The sequence below is a fragment of the Myodes glareolus genome, chromosome 2 (genome assembly GCF_982192425.1).
Source record: "Myodes glareolus chromosome 2, mMyoGla1.1, whole genome shotgun sequence".
Lineage (NCBI taxonomy): Eukaryota > Metazoa > Chordata > Mammalia > Rodentia > Cricetidae > Myodes > Myodes glareolus.
Genome location: NC_142027.1, coordinates 1,084,312 through 1,104,168, shown reverse-complemented (window position 1 = coordinate 1,104,168; position 19,857 = coordinate 1,084,312). Strand labels below are relative to the sequence as shown.

At 39.5% G+C, this 19,857-nt stretch overlaps 1 protein-coding gene across 1 annotated transcript in view; it reads left to right on the top strand.

The window, feature by feature from the left end:
- The window catches only part of LOC146895758 (uncharacterized), a 104,228-nt gene extending 85,048 nt beyond the window's left edge, over positions 1–19,180 (top strand). The window contains exon 7 of the mRNA XM_087898242.1: positions 17,587–19,180. Coding sequence (XP_087754368.1) covers positions 17,587–19,066 — 1,480 coding nt within the window. The 3' untranslated portion in view covers positions 19,067–19,180. The remainder of the gene's footprint in view (positions 1–17,586) is intronic.
- Positions 19,181–19,857: the final 677 nt, after the last annotated feature.

Genomic DNA, 19,857 nt, shown 5'->3' with positions numbered 1-19,857 from the left:
TAGTGGGAGCTCACTAACTCTGGACTCATAGTGGGGGAACCTGCAGAGGCACAAACTAGGCCCTCTAAATGTGGGTGACAATTGTATGGCTGGAGCAGTCTGAGGGCTCACTAGTAGTGGGACCAGCATTTCTAGTGTTTGAACAGTGAAAAATGGAAGGAAATGGGAACTTCTTTCAAGTAAGCAGAAAGTATCATACAATGGGGCAAACACAAGAGGAGGCTAATCAAACAATGCTGCATAAGGGAACATAGAGTTTCTCAAGAACATTACTGACTAAGCCCACAGAAACATTGGGACTGATAAACAGAGCCCCATGTGGTAGGAAGAATAGGGTTCTCAGAATCTGAAACAAACCCTGCACAAAGGCCTTGGACCCAGACCACAGTTATACTGCAAACATATTTCTGGTTGTAGAGAAAGAGCTCCTTTTTATTCTTAAAACATCAGTCCCTTGGGATAGCTCCCAAGGCCTATGTGTCTGACAATTTCTGGTTCTACCAAGCACATTCTTTCTCCCTGTGTGAGAGCATAAAGGGAAAGTCTTATTGATCAGGCCAGCCCTCAACATGACAGTGTTCTCCTTTTCAAATAGTTGTCCCCTTGTCCATCTATCAGTACTATGTTTTTCCCAAGAAGAAAACAGAACCTTTATGACATACCAGGTCTGAATGTTGGCTGTGACCCTGTAATACCCCCTTGAGCAGCTTATCAGAGGCTTGTTTTTGATATGTGGACAAGCCTACTGCCTGGTTGTAAATCAGGAGTTCTCCTTCATAATGGTTTGGAGCGATGATGCCTAGAAAATCCTGGTGAACAAATGTGTATCCTAGCATCCTAATCTCTAACAGTCCTCAATAGCATATACTTATCTTTGGGGTATTTTAGAGGCATTCATGTCTTAGCTAAATTCTACTTTCTGTCACTATTTCCTAAGCATTGGGAAGTCCTTTATATCACCAGTTTGTTCTTCTACATCACAGGAAGTAGAATGCTACCTAAAGTAAGAGATACTATTTTCAACTTTCACAAAATTTAATACAAATGGATCTTTCACCTAAATATTAAATATTAAATGTGAAGGGCAGAACTTCTAGAAGATACTAGAGAAACTAGGCCTCTCTGAGTTCGGAGACCTGCTCACATGGATGTACAAAAAGCACGTTAAACTGAACAACAAAGATGTTTCAACACACAGCTCTCTGCTTCCAATACTGTGTTCAAAGGCAGCAAATGGAGCAAAGTTAATCGTAGCAGGTACCTGGGAGTCCAGGCAGTTTCCACGACCACATGAGTCACAAAGGACTTCTGATTGCTAGGTTACCCCAGAATTCCTCATGGGCTACTGGCACCCTGCTGGGCCTCAGAATATTAACAGCTCCTTTACTGGATGACCAGAGATTAAATGATTTAGACAGTACAGTCCTTCCAGCTCTGTCCTTCTAGCCCAGTAGACTTGGTCCTAGTCTAGAAAGTTTGTATTTTAACAGACATTCTTCCACTCTCCTAGAGCACATCCTGTTCCTCATGCAAAACACAAAGTTATTTGAGTGCAAAATCCATTACACACTCAATCTCCAGTGTAGAGAAACCTTTGCTGGGAAGTCCCACAGACAAACAAAAGTTACATTTACACAGTAACTGTTGTTAAAGAAAGACAGGCCATGAATTAGAAAAAAACACAAGGGATCATGATAGAGCTTGGAGGCAGGAAAGAGAATGTGGTTATGATGTAGTTATAATCTCAAAAATTATTTTGAAAAGTTGAAACAAGCTTTATGGCCATGTCGTCCAGAGACTAGAGCTCCTTCACACCTTTTCTCTAAGGATGAATATCTTAAACCAGAAAAATAACAGTACTGTTAGACAGGGCCATAACATTTTACTCGGATCTTCAATTTTGGTTGAAATACTTTAATTATAGGAAGTTGGTTTCATGATAAGGTCAATACTTTACCCAGATTTTTGATTACCCTGGCCTGTAGACCATACAAAATGACCCATCAGGACATTAATGGAACATCTAAAATTGACTGCCTAATTCTGCATTGCTAATTTCATCTACTGTTGAGGCAGGAAAGCTCTCACCCTCTGACCTGCCTCTCCCTTTCTTCACTATGACTCATAGTTGGTCAATGAACTCAATTCTTACACAGGTCTCTTTTCATTTTTAAGTCGCCAATAAAAGTCAAAGTGATTTGAGGACACCCATTAACTGGTCCATTTTTCCTGCTTACTAAGGCAGGATTAGGGTTTCAAAGCAATTCTCAGTTACATAGCATGAGGCAAGCCTAAGCTATAGGAGACATTGCTCTACACAGAAATCAATAATCAACATCACTTGAGAGAAAAGGAATAAGACCATTAATTACCTAGAACACTAGCAAACAGAAACAAATGGACATAAGAGCATAATGCACTTAAAGAAAATATTTAAAAATGATACCCATAGTGATTTTAAAATGATAAAAATAATGTATTTTAAGAACCAAAAAACTTAGATATATTGATGTTGAAAAAGAATAGATTCTTCCCTAGTAGAGAGAATGTCATTAATAAGATTGATATTGCCCATATGTATATGTTGGCTGCTGAGGTCTGTAACCTGACACTTAGAGTTATAGTCAATGGCTGGTTTCTCAAACCTTTGAGCTGACACAACTGTGCCAAGCAGGATTGAACATACATATCTGCATAGGAGAGCTGCCTAATTAGAAATTCAATATTCATTGGCTCAAGATAATCTTCCCAAACTGAACACCCACACAATCTGGTCTGTTTTCATTTACATGACATAAATTAAAACATGCTGGGAAATTACAAAATCACCACTTCCCACACCGTACCACAATCAGGTCCTACTTCATAAAGGTGACTCCGGCAGCTGATTTCCTAGCCTGTTTTCCCTACAGAGAACATAATAAACTATTTCTCCTATTTTGGTCTGATGACAGAAGCAATGTTCCACACGTGATTCCTTTTCTTGTGACGGCATTAGATAGTCCCCTACATGACTCAAATGGATAATTTTAAAACTCTGAGGTGTCACAGTCATTTAATTTAAGAATTTTGAAGCTGTAATATAGAGGACAACAAGGTCATTGCCCTAGAGAGCAACAGACTGAAATCAAACCAACCTGAGTCAACATAGGAAAGCTTGTCGCAGAAACATTTTTTTTCTAATGGGATGGAAATGCAGCTATTCTAAAATTAATTAATATTAACATGTGTGAAATCACTTCACATACTTAACAAAGAAAAAATCTACTCTCTCTAATGATGATATGCATCCATCTCTAACTGATGCTCAAATCAGTTAGATAGATTTTTCATCCCACATATGCCATTATCCTTAAGTGTCTTTTAGGTTCACATTCCAGGTTACACTATGAACAATTTAAATAGAGACAGGCAACTTGCCAGTCTAGGAACTTAGGTTGATGTGAGATTTGCACAGCAAAGATATTCTCAGAGACTTGAAACAGCAGGTCATTCTTCAGTGGCAGGGTCCTATAGTGAAGGTAACAGGGTCTGAGCAAGATAAGACAAGTAGAAAGTGGAAAGATAAAAGCTGGACTGGGGAGGTCTAGCACAAGCTATGCCCCATGCCAAGTTAGTTTCTCAAAAAAAAAAAAAATAGCATCTTTACTAGTTCCATTAGGGAAATGGAAGGAAATGGGAGGCTTCTATGAAGTCAGTAGTGGGACAAATTCAGGAGGAAACTAATCAAGCAAAGCTACACAAAGGGTACAGAGTATTTCAAAACATTAATTACTAAGCCTACAGTAGCCTTGGGACTGATAACCATAGCTCCATCTGGTGGAAAGAGCTGGATTCTCAGGATCTGAAGCAACCTCTCCATGAAGGCCCTGGTTCCAAACTTATTTATTCCAGATTTCAAAGGAGCTCTGATCTATTATCAATACCTCAGGCCGTAGGAAAAGTTTTCAAGGCCAAGGCCTCAGGCTGTTCCACCTCCCTGCCCGAGGGCCCAAATGAAAACCTTGCTTGATCAGGCCAATCCTGAACACGACAAAGTTCTACTTTTAAAATACTTGTACCTGGTGTCTTACTGTGGATCTGTTAGAATTATGATTTTCTCAAGAAGAAAACTGCAACTTTATAGCACACCAGGCCTTAAGGTTGGTGGTGACCCTGTAATGCCACCTTGAGCAGCTTAGAGGCCTGTTCTTTGATATATGGAGATGGGTCTAGAGGCTGGTTGTAAAACATGGGGGGGGGCTTCTTTGTAATGATATGGAGTCAAATGTCGGGAAAATCCTGGTGAACAAATGTGTATTCTAGCACCTCTAATAGGCTTAGTCTGCATATGCTTTTTGGTCCGCCTCCAGCTAAATTCTATTTTGTGAGACTCAGAGTAGTTGAGTGCTACACAACACATGAGATGCCTTTTACAACCTTCACAAAATTAATCAAAAGGATTTTACAGGTAGAGATTAAATGCAAAGTGCTGAAGGTCTAGAAGATATTGGGGAATCTAGGCCTCTCCGAGTTTGGCAACCTGATTTTCATGGAAGCACCAAAAGCACGCAGAAGTTGAGTAGAAAGATGTTTCTACATACAGCTCCCTACACCTAATGCTCTGAGCAAATTCAGCCCACGAAGCTGTTATTCAAAGGCCTGCCTCTTGGTCCAAGGACTTGCAAGGGCTGCAAGAGACCTCACAGGGCAGGGAATCTGGCTCCAGGTTCCCACCCAGCTCCGTGGAGGACCCACCATACTGGCTCTCTCACCTCTTCATCTGCTTCACCCCATCTGGGGCCAGCAGCCTAGTTCTCACCATGTCGTGGTTTTCCAGCTTTCCCAAACTCTCCGCGCAGCTCCCTGCAGCAGCAATCACACTGCAGCCCCAAAATCGCTGGCGCCAACTCCTCTTCAAAGCCAATCCTGAAGCCTGTAGCTGGAAAAGTTCTGTGTCTGGCTGGAAGTCGCGGCCAGGAAAAATTGTGCTGTGTCTTTAAGTATACTGTACCACTAAGGAAGGTGCTCTTGTCACTCAGGCCTCACTAGCCAATCAGGCACCCAGGTGACCTGCCAGTCAGACGTTGTGCAGGATTCTTCCGGCGGCGGCCGTTTTCAAGCTTGACTTTGAAGAGAAGTCGGCGTCCGAGGTTTCTTTCTTCTCTGCTGTGAGTGCAGTAAGCTGAGCAAAGCATGGACAAGCTGGAAAATCACAATGTGGTGAGCTTGGGGCTATTCTCAGACCGGGAGAAGCAGCTAGCTGAGCCATGGGAGACCGTGTTGTGCATCCTTATCTGGCCGGGTAGGAGCCGGTGACCAGGTGCAGAGTTCGCCATATTTATGCCTGGTCCTTCTGGTCCTGCATACCTCAGCAGGGTCTGTGTCATCCTGCCCGTGATTCTGCATGTTTTTTGAAATTCCTGAGCTGGCTGGCAGCCTCTGAGTGACTTCACTATCCTTACTTCGCCAGTTCAGAGATGTGGGAGCGGGACTGTGCTTTGAAATACCCTTGTTGTGGACTTCACTGTGAAATGCAGGCTCCCTTAATGCTTTTATTGACGCAATGGAACACAAATTTGCCAAGGTCAGAGAGCCCTGGTCCCTCTAGTATCTTTCAGAAGTTCTGCACATTGAACATTTAATATTTAGGTTTAGGATCCATCCTGAGTTAATTCTGTGGAGCTTGTAAACAGTATTTCTTGTATAGAGTAGCACTCCACTGCTAAACTGTAATGTAGCAGAGTAGAATTGATGGAAATAGAATTTCCAGTTCTTGGGAAACATTAAATCACAACGTAGAATTTAAGTAAGGGAGAGCTGCACACCAGATACCCCAAAGGGAATGTTATTCTAACCTGTTAGAGATTAGTATGACAAAATATAAAAGTTTGTTTCCCAGGATTAACCAGCTACATTCCCATAACAAAGGAGACAAACCTGATTTACAACCAGCACAAATGACCATCCCTCCATTAAAAAACTGGCTTCTAAATGCTGCTCAAGGGGCCACTACAGGGTCACAACCAACATTAAGTTCTGTTGTGCCATAAAGGTATCAATACTAGAATTAATCTGCAGTTTTTTTGAAAACTAATCTTGAGTCAAGGTCTCCTATTTTGATTGAGATGTGCTTGAACCCTGTCTGTCTGTAGCCCCACAAGGGGCTCCTTTTGACTAAACACTAAACCTTGGATTACATGTCTGCAGCACCACACAGTTCTAAAATTGTGTTTGCATCACATAGTGGACTTTTCATTGCAGAACAGGAAAGGATTTGTGTGTGGAGCATGGCTTCTTCCTTTAGACCAGAAGAGGAGGAACATTGTTCTGTGTTCACTGCAGGAGGAAACACACTAGATAATGGCTAGGTCACAGGCTGCACTGCAGGGGTCTCCATTACAAAGAAGGACTGATGGGGCATGGTGAGTGACTTTCTTTGTAATTTCCCTTCATGTATTAATTTCTTCCATGTGAATAAAGACAGACAGAGTTGGTGGGTGTACAATTTAGGGAGGATAGCTTGAACTACTAAATATTCAGTTTCCAAGTAGAGAACTCTCCTATGCAGGTGTGTACAACCTTACTTGACATAGTTAAGTCAGCTGAAAGGTTTGAGAAACAGACGATTGACTATAACACCATCACATTACGGCACTCAGTAGCTAACATTTTACATGGAACAAAGTCATACAGTCTCTTAATAATGGCATTCTCTCTATCTGGGAAGGGGCTACTCCATTTCAGATTTAGTATAGATAAGTGTCCTACTGTTTTTAAAATCATTTTAAATCATCGATTATTGATATCATGTTTAACATTTATTTCCTTTTAAATGCATTACTGCTATATTTTTCATTGTTTCCTAGTTTAATAGTTTCATTCCATTTTTTCTTATGTGCTTTTTATTTATATCAGTTTAGAGCAGGGTTTCTTAACCTTTGTGGTACCAGCTCCCTTTGGGGGATCAAATGAGCCTATCACAGGACTTGCCCAAGACCATAAGAAAGCACAGATATTTTATATTATAATTCATAACAGTAGCAAAATTATAGTTATGAAGTAGCAGTGAAAATAATTTAATAGTTGGAGACTAAACACATAGGGAGGAACTGTTTTAAATGGTCACAACGTTAGGAAGATTGAGAACAACTGGTTTATATCAATGTCTCCTGTAGCTCAGGCTTCCCTCACACTATGTAATTGGGAAATGCTCTGAACACCTAATCCTGCCTCTGCTACCCAGTGCTGGAAAGACAGTCCTGCAACTCCTTCCAAGCTGGACCTTGACTGGTCTGTAGGAAGGAGAAATAGATTAGTGAAAGAGTATCCTCCAACTTCTCCATATTTTATTGTGAATTTATAAGTGAAGTAGGACCGGTGTAAGAATTTAGTTCACTGACCAACTGTAAAGCAAGCATAGTCACAACAGAAAAGGGGATGGACAAGAAAGAGGGTGAAAGCTTTCCTGCTGTGACAGTAGCTGACATTAGCAATAAGAAGCGACACACCACAGACCATGCATTCAAGAATCGATATAAAAACTGAACTTACTATTAAACCAAATTACTGTAGTTAGAGTAGTTGCAAACTAGAAGAACTGGATAAAATGGTGTGGTTCTGCCTAACATGACTGTATACCCTGAGAGAATGATGTGAGTTGTACTTGGTGTGCTATAATACAGATCCCTAGTCTCTGGAGCACATGACCATGAAGCTTGTTTCTACTTTTTAACCATATTTTTTTGATATTGTAATTACATTATTTTCACTATCTCTCTCTTGTTTCCAACTGTTCCCATGGACCTTTTATTATATTCTAATCCATGGCCTCTTTTTGTTTAACAATTACTGTTTGAATGTGTCCTGTGTTTGGTTGCAGGACCTCCCAGCTATGAAGTAAAGGGTTGACTACATTGGACATTGAGTGTGTAATGGAATGTGCACACATAGGACTGTGTGCCTTGGAGGAGGAGCAGGAAGTGCTCTGGGAGAATGGAGGATTTTACTAAACTACAAATTATGATCTTGTCTCACCATTGTGTGGAAGGACAAACCTGGAGGGTTTTTGTACTCTGACACATTTGATCTCAATTCACCCAGCAGGATAATTGCTAAGGTTTTGAAGCTAGGATGGGTGATCCTAGCTAATGAAGGACTCTTCTAGGCAATCAGGAGCACCACTAGGAGGTAGTTTACAGATTCTTTACAGGATTCTCTTGTTCTGCTGAAGGGAGCTGTAAGGAGGACCACAAAGCCATGCCATGGTGAATGTAGGAGCCACTGTCCCCAGACCAGGAAGAACAGGTTGGCTGAGCTGTCAGAGCTGCTTGGAAAGAATGGACCATGAGCCAGACAGGTTATGTTAATTTGAGTGGTGACCTGGGTAGTGGCCCTCGGCCTCTCAGCTTTGTTGAGTGTGGATTCCTTGGGGGAAGGGGAGACTCTGCCAAACTGTTGTAGGAGACTGTGAGCTTATAATATTGTTACCTCATGCTATGTAATTGAAAATTACTTTAAACACATAATCCTGCCTCTGCTGCCCAGTGCTGGATAGATAGTCCTGCAACTCCTGCAGGACTGGGCCTTGACTGGTCTCTGAGAAGGAAAAATAGACCAGCTAATGAGTGACCTCCAGTATCTCTGTTTTTTAGTGCTTGCTTATAAATGAAGAGGGATCTGTGCAAGAATTGAGTATATAGGTCAAGCCTGAAGCTGGTAGATTCACAGTGCAGAAAGGGAGAGACAGGCAGTGGTTGAGAACTTTCCTACTTCAACAGTAGTTGAGATTAGTAATGTTTAGCTATATACTGATTGCCTAATTAGGAATTAGGTAATCAATTTTAGACGCTCCATAAATGTCCTGGTGGCCATTTCTTGTTGTCCAGAGGCCAAGGCAATCAAGAATATGGATAAAGAACTGACCTCATGAAACCAAATTGCTATAGTTGCAGTAGTTCAACCAAAATAGATCTGAGTAAAATGTGGCCCTGCCTAACAGGACTGTTATTTTACTGGTTTTAAATATACACCCTGAGATAAAAGGTTTGGGAAATCTTTGATGTGCTCTAATATAAATCCCCAGTGTCTGAAGTACATGGCCATAATCCCTGTTTCACTATTTCCAAAATAATTTTTTGAGATTTTAACTGTATCATATCTACATTCTCTTTCCTGTCTCCAAGCCTTACCATGACCCCTTATTATCTTCTTTTTCATAGTCCATTTTTCTTTAACAACAATTGTGAATGTGACTTGTATTTGTCTGCAGGATTTCCCAGGTATGAGGGGATGGGTTGACTGCATTGCTCGTTGAGTGTGTAATGGAATGTGCACAGAAAGGACCCTCTGCTTTGGATGAGGAACAGAGTATACTCTAGGAAAGTTGATGAATCTCTACTAAAATATAAACTTTGTGGACTAGAACCCTGTCTACTGGGCTGGAAGGGCAGAACAGGGAAGTACTGTGCTGTCTGGTGATTTCTGATCACCCATTAGGGGAGCTGATAATATTCTGAGGCCCAGCAGGGTGGCCTTAGCCAATGAGGTACTCTGAAAGTCTTAGCAATCAGGAATAGTAGTGGCAGGTAGGTTGCACATTCTTTCCAGGATTCTTCTCTACTTTTGTTGTGATGAATTGTAAGGAAGGCCATAAGCTATGCCATGCTGAGTGTAGGGTGTTCAGGGAAGGTCTGTTGAGCTATTCTTTCTGCTGGGATTTGGATGGACCATGAGCCAGGCTATGGTTATGTTGCTCTATGTAATGACCTGCACAGTGCTCCTTGTCCTCTGAGCCTCCCTGTGTATGGATTTCCTGTGGATAGGGAGACTGCAGCCCAACAATGGTATGGTAGGATATTATGCTAGTAATTTCACTGCCCAGTGTACAAACAGAGTCATGCTTTTGGTGTGCAGTGGGAAGACAGATTGGAAAACTGATAATCTGATTTCTAGAAGTTCTGAATATGCAGTCTACTTTCAAGTTTGTCTTATAAATGTTTTAAATAGTTTAAAAGCTGGTAGAACTATGGTGATATTGTCTTTTAGTAATACATGATTAAAATACCTCTAACTTTTTCCTACCACCAGCTGCAATGGTGTGATTCAGTGATGGTTAGTTCCAGGGGCAAAGGGAGTTTCTGAGCTGCGGATGTTTCTTAGGTGTGTATGGTGTTGGGCAGGTAGATAGAGCAGAATCTACACGTTGTGCTATAATCCATTTGACAGGAAGTAGATATTATTCTATAGTGGGAGTGGGCATCATTGGGGCTGGGTTTACCTGAAAACACCAGGAAGTCTAAAGGGCTGCAAAACCATAACAAGAGATCATCTGTTTTTGCAAAGAGGGCTCTAAAGCATGGGACCTCTCTGGAAGAAATACCAGTAGCTGGAGGGTTACAAACAACTGTTTCAGGGTCACTTTGAAGTAATTTTGTGAAAATTGTGAAGTCTTGACAAAGACATCTTGCTGCCTGGACCATTTCCCAAAGTTCTTTTGTAACATTGGCGCATCCATCTTCAGTTTACAGGCCCATAGTGTCTGGCAGACTTTTCCATGAAGGAGAAAATTTCAAAGACAGTTCCACCTATAATGGCAGTTTTTCAGTCACCTTTATTTGTGTCCTTCAGAATGTCTAACAGACTCTTTCATGAAACAGGTACTGTCTCATCTTCTTTAGGCAACTTTAACAGTCATTTTTTGTAGGTCCTGCATGTGCAGTTTATACAACATACCATCAAGCAATCCAGGCAAGAGCAGTTTCTTGCCCAAATGGCTAGCCTTGTCACATTGAAGGCAAATTCCATAATGAGTTTCATCAATGCCCATCAAGCTCTCTGAAATAATAGGTGCTACCAGAAGGAGACATGTCTCACTGTCATGAAAAGGCCTGTTTTTAAAACATTTAAAATGCCATATTCTGTGTGTCTTTGAAAGATTTGAAGAATATCTCTCCATATGAAATATGTCTCTGTACATCTAGAAAGCCTAGCTAATATGACTCCAAATTTAACTATTATAAATGACTATCTATTGATTTGTATTTAACAAATACCTTAAACTGGAACAGAGATTCATTTAACAAAATTGACCTTAAATTTGTATCAATACACCAAAGTTTATTCAAATGCAAAATATTATTTCTATATCATATCCCCTTTAAATGTAAATAAACATTTATAAACAATATTTGGGAATTTTGGAGTAGTTTTCTCCAAACTGCTTTCTGCTTTTTATTGGGCTAAGTATTTTTGAGGGTTCATGGAACCTATCAGGGGATCTTGGTCCATCAAACCACCTTATTCTGGAAGGAATCAACACGTTCTCATCCTCTGCAGAAACAAAAGCAGAACCTTTTTTTCCAAAGCAACATATCCTTAGACCCAAATTTTGAAGTCAAGATACCTTTAAACTATATATTGGTTTGGCTTAGCAGCCCATAAGATGAACTGTCTCTCTGTACTTAACTCATTCCCAATCAAAAAACTCAAAGAAAATACAATAGTACACATAATCTATAGTCTCTGTGTATTTCCCATCTTTACATGGCTTATTTTTCTTACTCCTTTAATCTGTGACTGTCTTCTCTCTCCCAAGCTTGCTTACATTTATACACTGTGACCCATTTACAGGTCTTTTAATCTGAATCTGTTTATTTGCACATTTGTAATTATTTTCTGACCAGAAGCACATTTTTAAAATGCTGAACAAGCATGGCTAGGATCAACTCCTTAGCCCTGCCTGCTTGTTCTACTTAGTCCAACATGATAGAGGTATGTTTATTGCCAGCTCTGTGAGCCATTCTCTGTGCCCCAGCTCCAGGGACTTGGTGCATCTATGTCTCCATTAAGCAATTTGTAACATGGTGCACACAGACCCCATTTCAGTTCAGTACCTCCCAAAAGAGTCAGAGCTATTTGTGTCATCACGAAGCAGGAAAACCTTCCCTAAAGAAGCTGTGCATCAGTTGTTGCCAATACTGAGTCAGGAAGATCTCTCTTATAGAGGCTGTGGCACCCTTGCTTGCTGTCAGCTAACAAAACCCATCTGGAAAAATATGTGGCTTCCAAGAAGTCTTACTTAACTCTGTTCTTTTGTGTCTAGATTTTTTTAACTCTCAGGTTTTTTGTTGATGAAGTTGCCTCATTTTGACACCATTCTGTTGAGAGACGTTCTTTGTTTCCTTGGCTGTCCAGAAATAATTACACAGAGACTATATTGATTACAATGCTTCTTAGTCAATAGCTTTGTCTTCTTATTAAGTCACACTTACATCATAAATTAACCCATTTCTATTAATCTGTGTATTGCCAATGGTTGTGGCCTACCAGTTAGGTTCCATCCAGCATCTGTCTCCTTTGGCAGTTACATGGTATCTCCCTGACTCTCCTTTCTTTCACCTCTATCTTTGCTTGGAATTCCCACCTTGCTCTACCATGTGCTGCCATAAAGCCCAAAGTAGTTTTTTTTTTTATTAACCAATGGGAATAAAGCATATTTACAGCTTACAGAGGGGAATCCTATATCATCTTGGAAGCTACAGCTGTATTGATCCTAGAAATTGCATAATCTTCTATTTTTGAAAAATAAGGAGCGCTTCTTAAAATGCTAAGCATTTTTTATGATCTTAAGCTGTGCCATTGGTATAGTAAATATGGCCTGCATTCTTGCTCCATATATTATAATATGGCAGAGGCATATTTGCTGCTTCCAAGAGAAATGTACATTGCCCCATTTTCCTGCATATACGGGGTCTCAGTTGCATTAGCAATCTGCTCACAGACCCCATAGTTGGTCCTCCAGGAAGAGTCAGAATTTGCTCTGGCAGCACAGTCTGGAAAGCCAGCATTTCAAAATTTTCAGCTTTATTATTTATTTATTAATTTGTTATTTATTTATTAAAAATTTCCACCTTTGTCCTTGGCTTCTCAGTCAGCCCTCATTGAAAGCCACATTCAGAGAGTCCAGTTTGATCACATGCTCCACCAGTTCCATTCCAGCTGGCCTTGGTGAGCTCCCATTAGATAAGTCCCACTGTCTCAGTGGGTGGATGCACCCCTCATGGTCCTGACTTCCTTGCTCATGTTCTCCCTCCTTCTGCTCCTCATTTGGACCTTGGGAGCTAAGTCCAGTGTTCCAATGTGGGTCTCTGTCTCTATCTCCATCCATTGCCACATGAAGGTTCTAAGGTGATATGCAAGATATTCATCAGTGTGGCTATGGGGCAAGGCCAGTTCAGGCACCCTCTCCTCTGCTGCCCAAGGAACAATCTGGGACTTGTCCTTGGACCTGGGGACCCCTCTAGAATCAAGTCTCTTGCAAACCCTAAAATGGCTCCCTTAATTAAGATATTTACTTCCCTGCTCCCATATCCACCCATCCCTCATCCCACCCATCCCATTCCCCCAAGCTTTCGCAAATTCTCCCCTTCTCCCATCTCCCCTTACATCCAACCCCCAACACTCCCGTGCACCCAAGTGTTGCCTGGCAATCTTGTCTACTTCCAATATCTAGGAGGATAACTATATGAAAATCTTCAGCTTTCTTTCTGCTACCTCTAAATCAGGAAAACTTCTCTAAAAGGAGCCACAGCATGTTACCAGTAAGCAAAATCCATTAGGGGAAATAAATGTGGCTAAACTTCATTTTTTACTGTCTAGAATTCCTTTCCTAGCTCTCTAAGATTTTAAGTAGATTTTAGTTGGCTGCGTGGGCACCAGTTTGTTGTGGCAAGACACTTGTTAGTTCCCAGCTGCTCAGCTCCAAAGTAATCACACAGAAACTGTATTAATTAAATCAGTGCTTAGCCCATTAGCTCTAGCTTCTTATTGGCTAATTCTTACATATTAATTTAATCAATTTCTATTAATTTGTGTATTGACAGGTGGCTGTGGCTTACCAGGTAAATTTCTCAGCATCTGTCTCTGATGGAGGAGGGTCATCTGTCTATGTGTCCTTTCATTGGTTAATAAAGAAACTGCCTTGGCCCTTTGATAGATCAGAAAAATAGGTAGGTGGAGTAATCAGAACAGAATCCTGGGAAGAAGGCAGTGAGAAAGTCGCCATAACTCTCCTCTCCAAGACTGATGCAGGTTAGGATCTTTCCTGGTAACCCACCACCTCATGGTGCTACACAGATTTCTAAATATGGGTTAAAGGAAGATGTGAGAATTAGCCAATAAGAGTCTGAAACTAATGGGCAAGGCAGTGTTTAAATGAATACAGTTTGTGTGTTGTTATTTCTGGGTGTAAAGCTAGCCATGCAGGAGCCAGGCAGGAACGCAGCCCGCCGCTCCTAACAACATGACTTCTCACTGATTCTGCTTTCTTCCTTCTAGCATTCAGTTTAGTTTTCCCACCTACCTAAGTTCTGTCCTAAAGCTCTGTTATAGGCCCAAAGCGGTTTCTTTATTAACTAATGATAATCACAGCATACAGAAAGAATTCCACAATTTGAGTTTCTATATCCTCAACCCATTTCCTGTTCTTTGTGCCTGCTATATTGTGGTTGAAACTAATCAGTCAACTTTCTTCTTTTGCTGTCATAACGTTCCACCGTCGTAAACTCTATCACTAAATCACACAAGATTCAGTAGAATTTGCTGCTATTTGGTGCTAAGGTGGTTTGGTAGCCTACTGTTTTCATTTTTGTTTGTTATTTTTTGAAGACTAGGTTTGTCTGTGTAGCCCTAGCTGTCCTGAAAGTAGCTCTATATATCAGGCTGGCTTCAAACTCAGAGAACCTCTGACTCTGACTCCCAAGTCCTGGGATTAAAGGTGGGCTTTTTAGTTTTTATATTGTTGTATAGTGGTTTTGTTCCTATCAAGCATATGCTGTTGTACTGAGCTTCATCCATATCTTGAATTTTAAAATTTCACAGAGGGTATCATTATGTTTCCCAGGATGGCATGTATTCATGACATTAATACTGCCTGTGCCTTCTGTGTTATTGGATTGCAGATGTAGAACCTTCCTGCCTGTTTTGTTTGTTTTGAATTTTTATTTTAAAAAGAGTATTATACCTGAATGCATGGATATGCACCATGTGAGTACCTGGTCTTTACATTGATCAAAAGATGGTATTAGAAACCTTGAACTTGAATAATGGATAGTTATGATTCCCCCATGTAAGTCCTTGAGCCCACCTGTATGCAAGACCAGGAGGACTCTTTACTGTTGAGCCATCTTTCCTGCTCTGTGTTTATTATTTGTAATCAGCATATTAATTTCTATTGATTTCATTTGCCCATTTTTAATTTTTTAAAAACACAGTGCCTTTTAGTAAAATCTCATTTATGTTGCAGTTTTAGTTGGGGGCACTTCAGTTTTCTGGTAGATGAATAAAGAGTTGAAGTGAATGCATAACTGTTTGTAGAAACTTCAGAAAAAAACCTATGAGTTATTTCTAGCTTTTATGCTTGTTTGGTTGATTTTTTTCCATGTAAAACAGGTATTTAACATATATTTCTGGCTGCGCTAGTATTGATTGCATGGACTAGGCTGGTATTCAACTCAGAGGCAGACAGATATACATGCCTCTGCCTTCTGAGTGCAAAGATTAGAGAGTCATGATTCAATGCATCCAGCATTTTCATTTATTTTCTTTTTGTAGTTAGGAATTAATCATTCATACAATTTTTCTTATCTGTACTCTGTACTGATGTTCTGTTTATGCATCTTTCATTTTTGGTTAGTAAGCATTTCTCTTGCAAGGTTCTGAACTCATTCAAAGGGTTCAGAAATGGCAAAGGTGAACCTCCTATTCAGTTTGCTTCTAAAGTGTCTTGGTGATTAAATTATGATGTCTTTGTCATGGAATAAGTATGGGGAGCACCAGAATTATATGACTACACTTTCAAAGAAGTATGCATTTACAGTGTTATCAAAGTCATACTTTCTGTTGTTCACATGTATGGGATATTTTAGAATTCAGTGACCTATGATGACGTGCATGTCGACTTCACTTGGGAAGAATGGACTTTATTGGATCCTTCTCAGAAGAGTCTCTACAAAGATGTGATGGTAGAGACCTACAGAAACCTCACTACTATAGGTAAGGCTGTATTATCTTTCATGTTTCATATAAGGGGAGAACTATTCGATGGTTACTAGTGCTCTTTTTTAATATGATTGAGAAAAAAGAATGGGGTAAATGAATCATGCATGGTTGTAAGGTTTGCTTCAAATGGTAACTTTAATTTTTTACAATTTTTAATATAAATCATACAATTTCTGGCATTCTATTTTAGGATACAGTTGGGAAGACCATAATTTTGAAGAACATTGTCAAAATTCTAGAAGACACGAAAGGTAATTTTCATGTATAAGCTGATACAAATGTACCTCTGAAGAATTTGTAATGTGTCCTATATGTTTTAAACAAAAGCAACAGTGTAAATAATAAAGTGCATTGATGTTTATTAAATTCTCACAAAATCATATTCCTTAATTTCAGATAGGTGAACTACATTTGCAAGTCATTCTTTTAAGAAGGAAGTTAAGAAAACAATGTCTTAACCTATATTACCATTTGAATCATAATACAATGAGAGCTATTGTATTATTGTAAAGTTGTCAATCCATTTATCTCATGTTATTCATATTATAAAGGTATATATGTTGAATAGGTGATAAGTATATCTCTAAAACTATCTATTACACTAATATTCCATAGAAAAGGTAGTTTAACCCATATACTTATAACTCTGTTTAGTGAGGAGGCATTTAGAGTTACGAATCAAGAGGCAGGTGTTTTGGAGTTGCCTTAATCCATATACCACAAGTCTATGAGGACAGAAAGTCAAACTGTGTGATCTCAATGTGGAAACCTTATATTTATTATTCTTCCTTTACTAGGTGCATCATTTATTACTCTGGATACAAAACACATGAGCATAGGGATGTGAAAAAATATAACATACCTCTCTCAGAACAAATAGAAAATATGTAGCAGTCCCCATGTTGAGTATACTTATTGAATTTGAGGTACCCGTATTCAAGTAATTGGTTTTCTAGTTTCATTGTTAATATATCAACAAATTAACATTTCAGAAATGAACCATCAGTACAAGGACTGTGTAAATACTTCTGTGTGTCCTAGTTCACTTAGCAAATGTAGCATCACTTGCAGTATAGAAAATGTTATGAATACAATAAGAGTGGTAAAGTTCTGAGTTTTTTCAGTTCTCTTCAAATACATGAAAAGTCTCATACAGAAAAAATGATTCTGGAAATGTGAGCCATGTATTAAAGGCTGTTATCAGTTATCTTCAAAGATGAAAAGCAAGCCTTAATGAATGGGAAAAACAAGATTGTAAACATGGTGATAAAACCTTAACATATAATTCCTCTGTAAAATAGGACTAAATTGTAAAATTAATTCATTCAGATAAAAATATTCGACAATGTATTAAATGTAGTAATGCTTTCACATGTACCATTATCATTGTAGGCATGAAAAAAGTCAAACTAGAAAAAAAAGTTCTGCATATTCTCAATGTGTTAAAACCTTTGCATGTGACAGTCATCTTCACAGTCATGAAAATACAAATACTAGATTAAAACCCTATGAAGGAAATGAGGGTGGTAATGCCTTTTCAAATCACAGTCATCTTCAAATGCATAAAAGAACATGCACTGGAGAGAAGCCCTATGAATGTAAACAGTGTGGCAAAGACTTTGCATGTCACAGTCATCTACAAAGTCATGAAAGAACCCATACTGGAGAGAAACCCTATGAATGTAATCAGTGTGGTAAAGCGTTTGCACAGCACAGTTATCTACAATGTTATGAAAGAACCCATACTGGAGAGAAACCCTATGAATGCAATCAGTGTGGTAAAGCGTTTGCACGTCACAGTCATCTACAAAGTCATAAAAGAACCCATACTGGAGAGAGACCCTATGAATGTAATCAGTGTGGTAAAGCCTTTGCACATCACAGTCATCTACAAAGTCATGAAAGAACCCATACTGGACAGAAACCCTATGAATGTAATCAGTGTGGTAAAGCGTTTGCACAGCACAGTTATCTACAAAGTCATGAAAGAACCCATACTGGAGAGAAACCCTATGAATGCAATCAGTGTGGTAAAGCGTTTGCACAGCACAGTCATCTACAAAGTCATAAAAGAACCCATACTGGAGAGAGACCCTATGAATGTAATCAGTGTGGTAAAGCCTTTGCACGTCACAGTCATCTACAAAGTCATGCAAGAACCCATACTGGAGAGAGACCCTATGAATGTAATCAGTGTGGTAAAGCCTTTGCATGTCACTTTATTCTCCAAACACATAAAAGAACCCATACTGGAGAGAAGCCCTATGAATGTAATCAGTGTGATAAAGCCTTTGCATGTCGCGATAGTCTTCGAAAACATAAAAGAACCCATACTGGAGAGAAACCCTATGAATGTAATCAGTGTGGTAAAGCCTTTGCACGTCACAGTCATCTACAAAGGCATGAAAGAACCCATACTGGAGAGAAGCCCTATGAATGTAATCAGTGTGGTAAAGTCTTTGCATGTCACAGTAGTCTTCAAAAACATAAAAGAACCCATACTGGAGAGAAACCCTATGAATGTAATCAGTGTGGTAAAGCCTTTTCACAGCACTGTAGTCTTCAAAGTCATGAAAGAATCCATACTGGAGAGAAACCCTATGAATGCAATCATTGTGGTAAAGCGTTTGCACAGCGCAGTCATCTACAAAGTCATGAAAGAACCCATACTGGAGAGAAACCCTATGAATGTAATCAGTGTGGTAAAGCCTTTTCACAGCACTGTAGTCTTCAAAGTCATAAAAGAACCCATACTGGAGAGAAACCCTATGAATGTAATCAGTGTGGTAAAGCCTTTGCATGTCACAGTCATCTACAAAGGCATGAAAGAACCCATACTGGAGAGAAGCCCTATGAATGCAATCATTGTGGTAAAGCGTTTGCACAGCACAGTCATCTACAAAGTCATGAAAGAACCCATACTGGAGAGAAACCCTATGAATGTAATCAGTGTGGTAAAGCCTTTACATGTCACAGAAATCTACAAGGTCATGAAAGAACCCATACTGGAGAGAAACCCTATGAATGAACAGTTGGGGTTACACCAAAACACCTTGTCTCAAAAAAAGAATTGAAATTAAATAGAAAAGGAAGGAAGAAAGGAAGAAATGAAGGGAAGACACTAACAAACATGCTAAATTGAGCTAGGAAAAGCCCATCAGGCCTCAACTCTACACAATGAGCTGACTATAGACAACAGACTAAAGCTGGAGCAGGAAGGTACTCTTGTCCAGGAAAAAGCTCATCAATTGCCTGCATGATGCTAAAAATATCAGCCTGGAAATCATACACACAAGTAACTCTATATGGACAGAACAGGTTATATTTAGGAATATATATGTATGTATATATATGTATACAATGATAATTAGTGACAATAGAGGCTATGGAAGGAGAGCTGGGAGAAATATATGAGAACGTATAGAGGGAGAAATGTAATTAAATTATAATCCTCCAAACAAAAGCAAAAATGATTTTAAAACTTCCACTAAATATATAGAATGGATAAGGAAAATGTGGTACATTTTCACAATGGAGAATTACACAACAGAAAAAAAAACATCTTGAGAATAACAAGCAAATGGATCTAGAAAACATCATATTGAGAGAGGTAACCCAGGCCCAGAAAGACAAATATCATATATACTCACTCATAAGTTGCTTTTAAACATAAAGCAAAGAAAACCTGCCTACAAATCACAATCCCAGAGAACCTTGACAACAATGAGGTCCCTAATCTATATGGCAGTAGAAAAAGATAAGATCTGAATAAATTGGGAGCATGGGAACCATGGGAGAGGGTAGAAGGGGAGGGGAGAG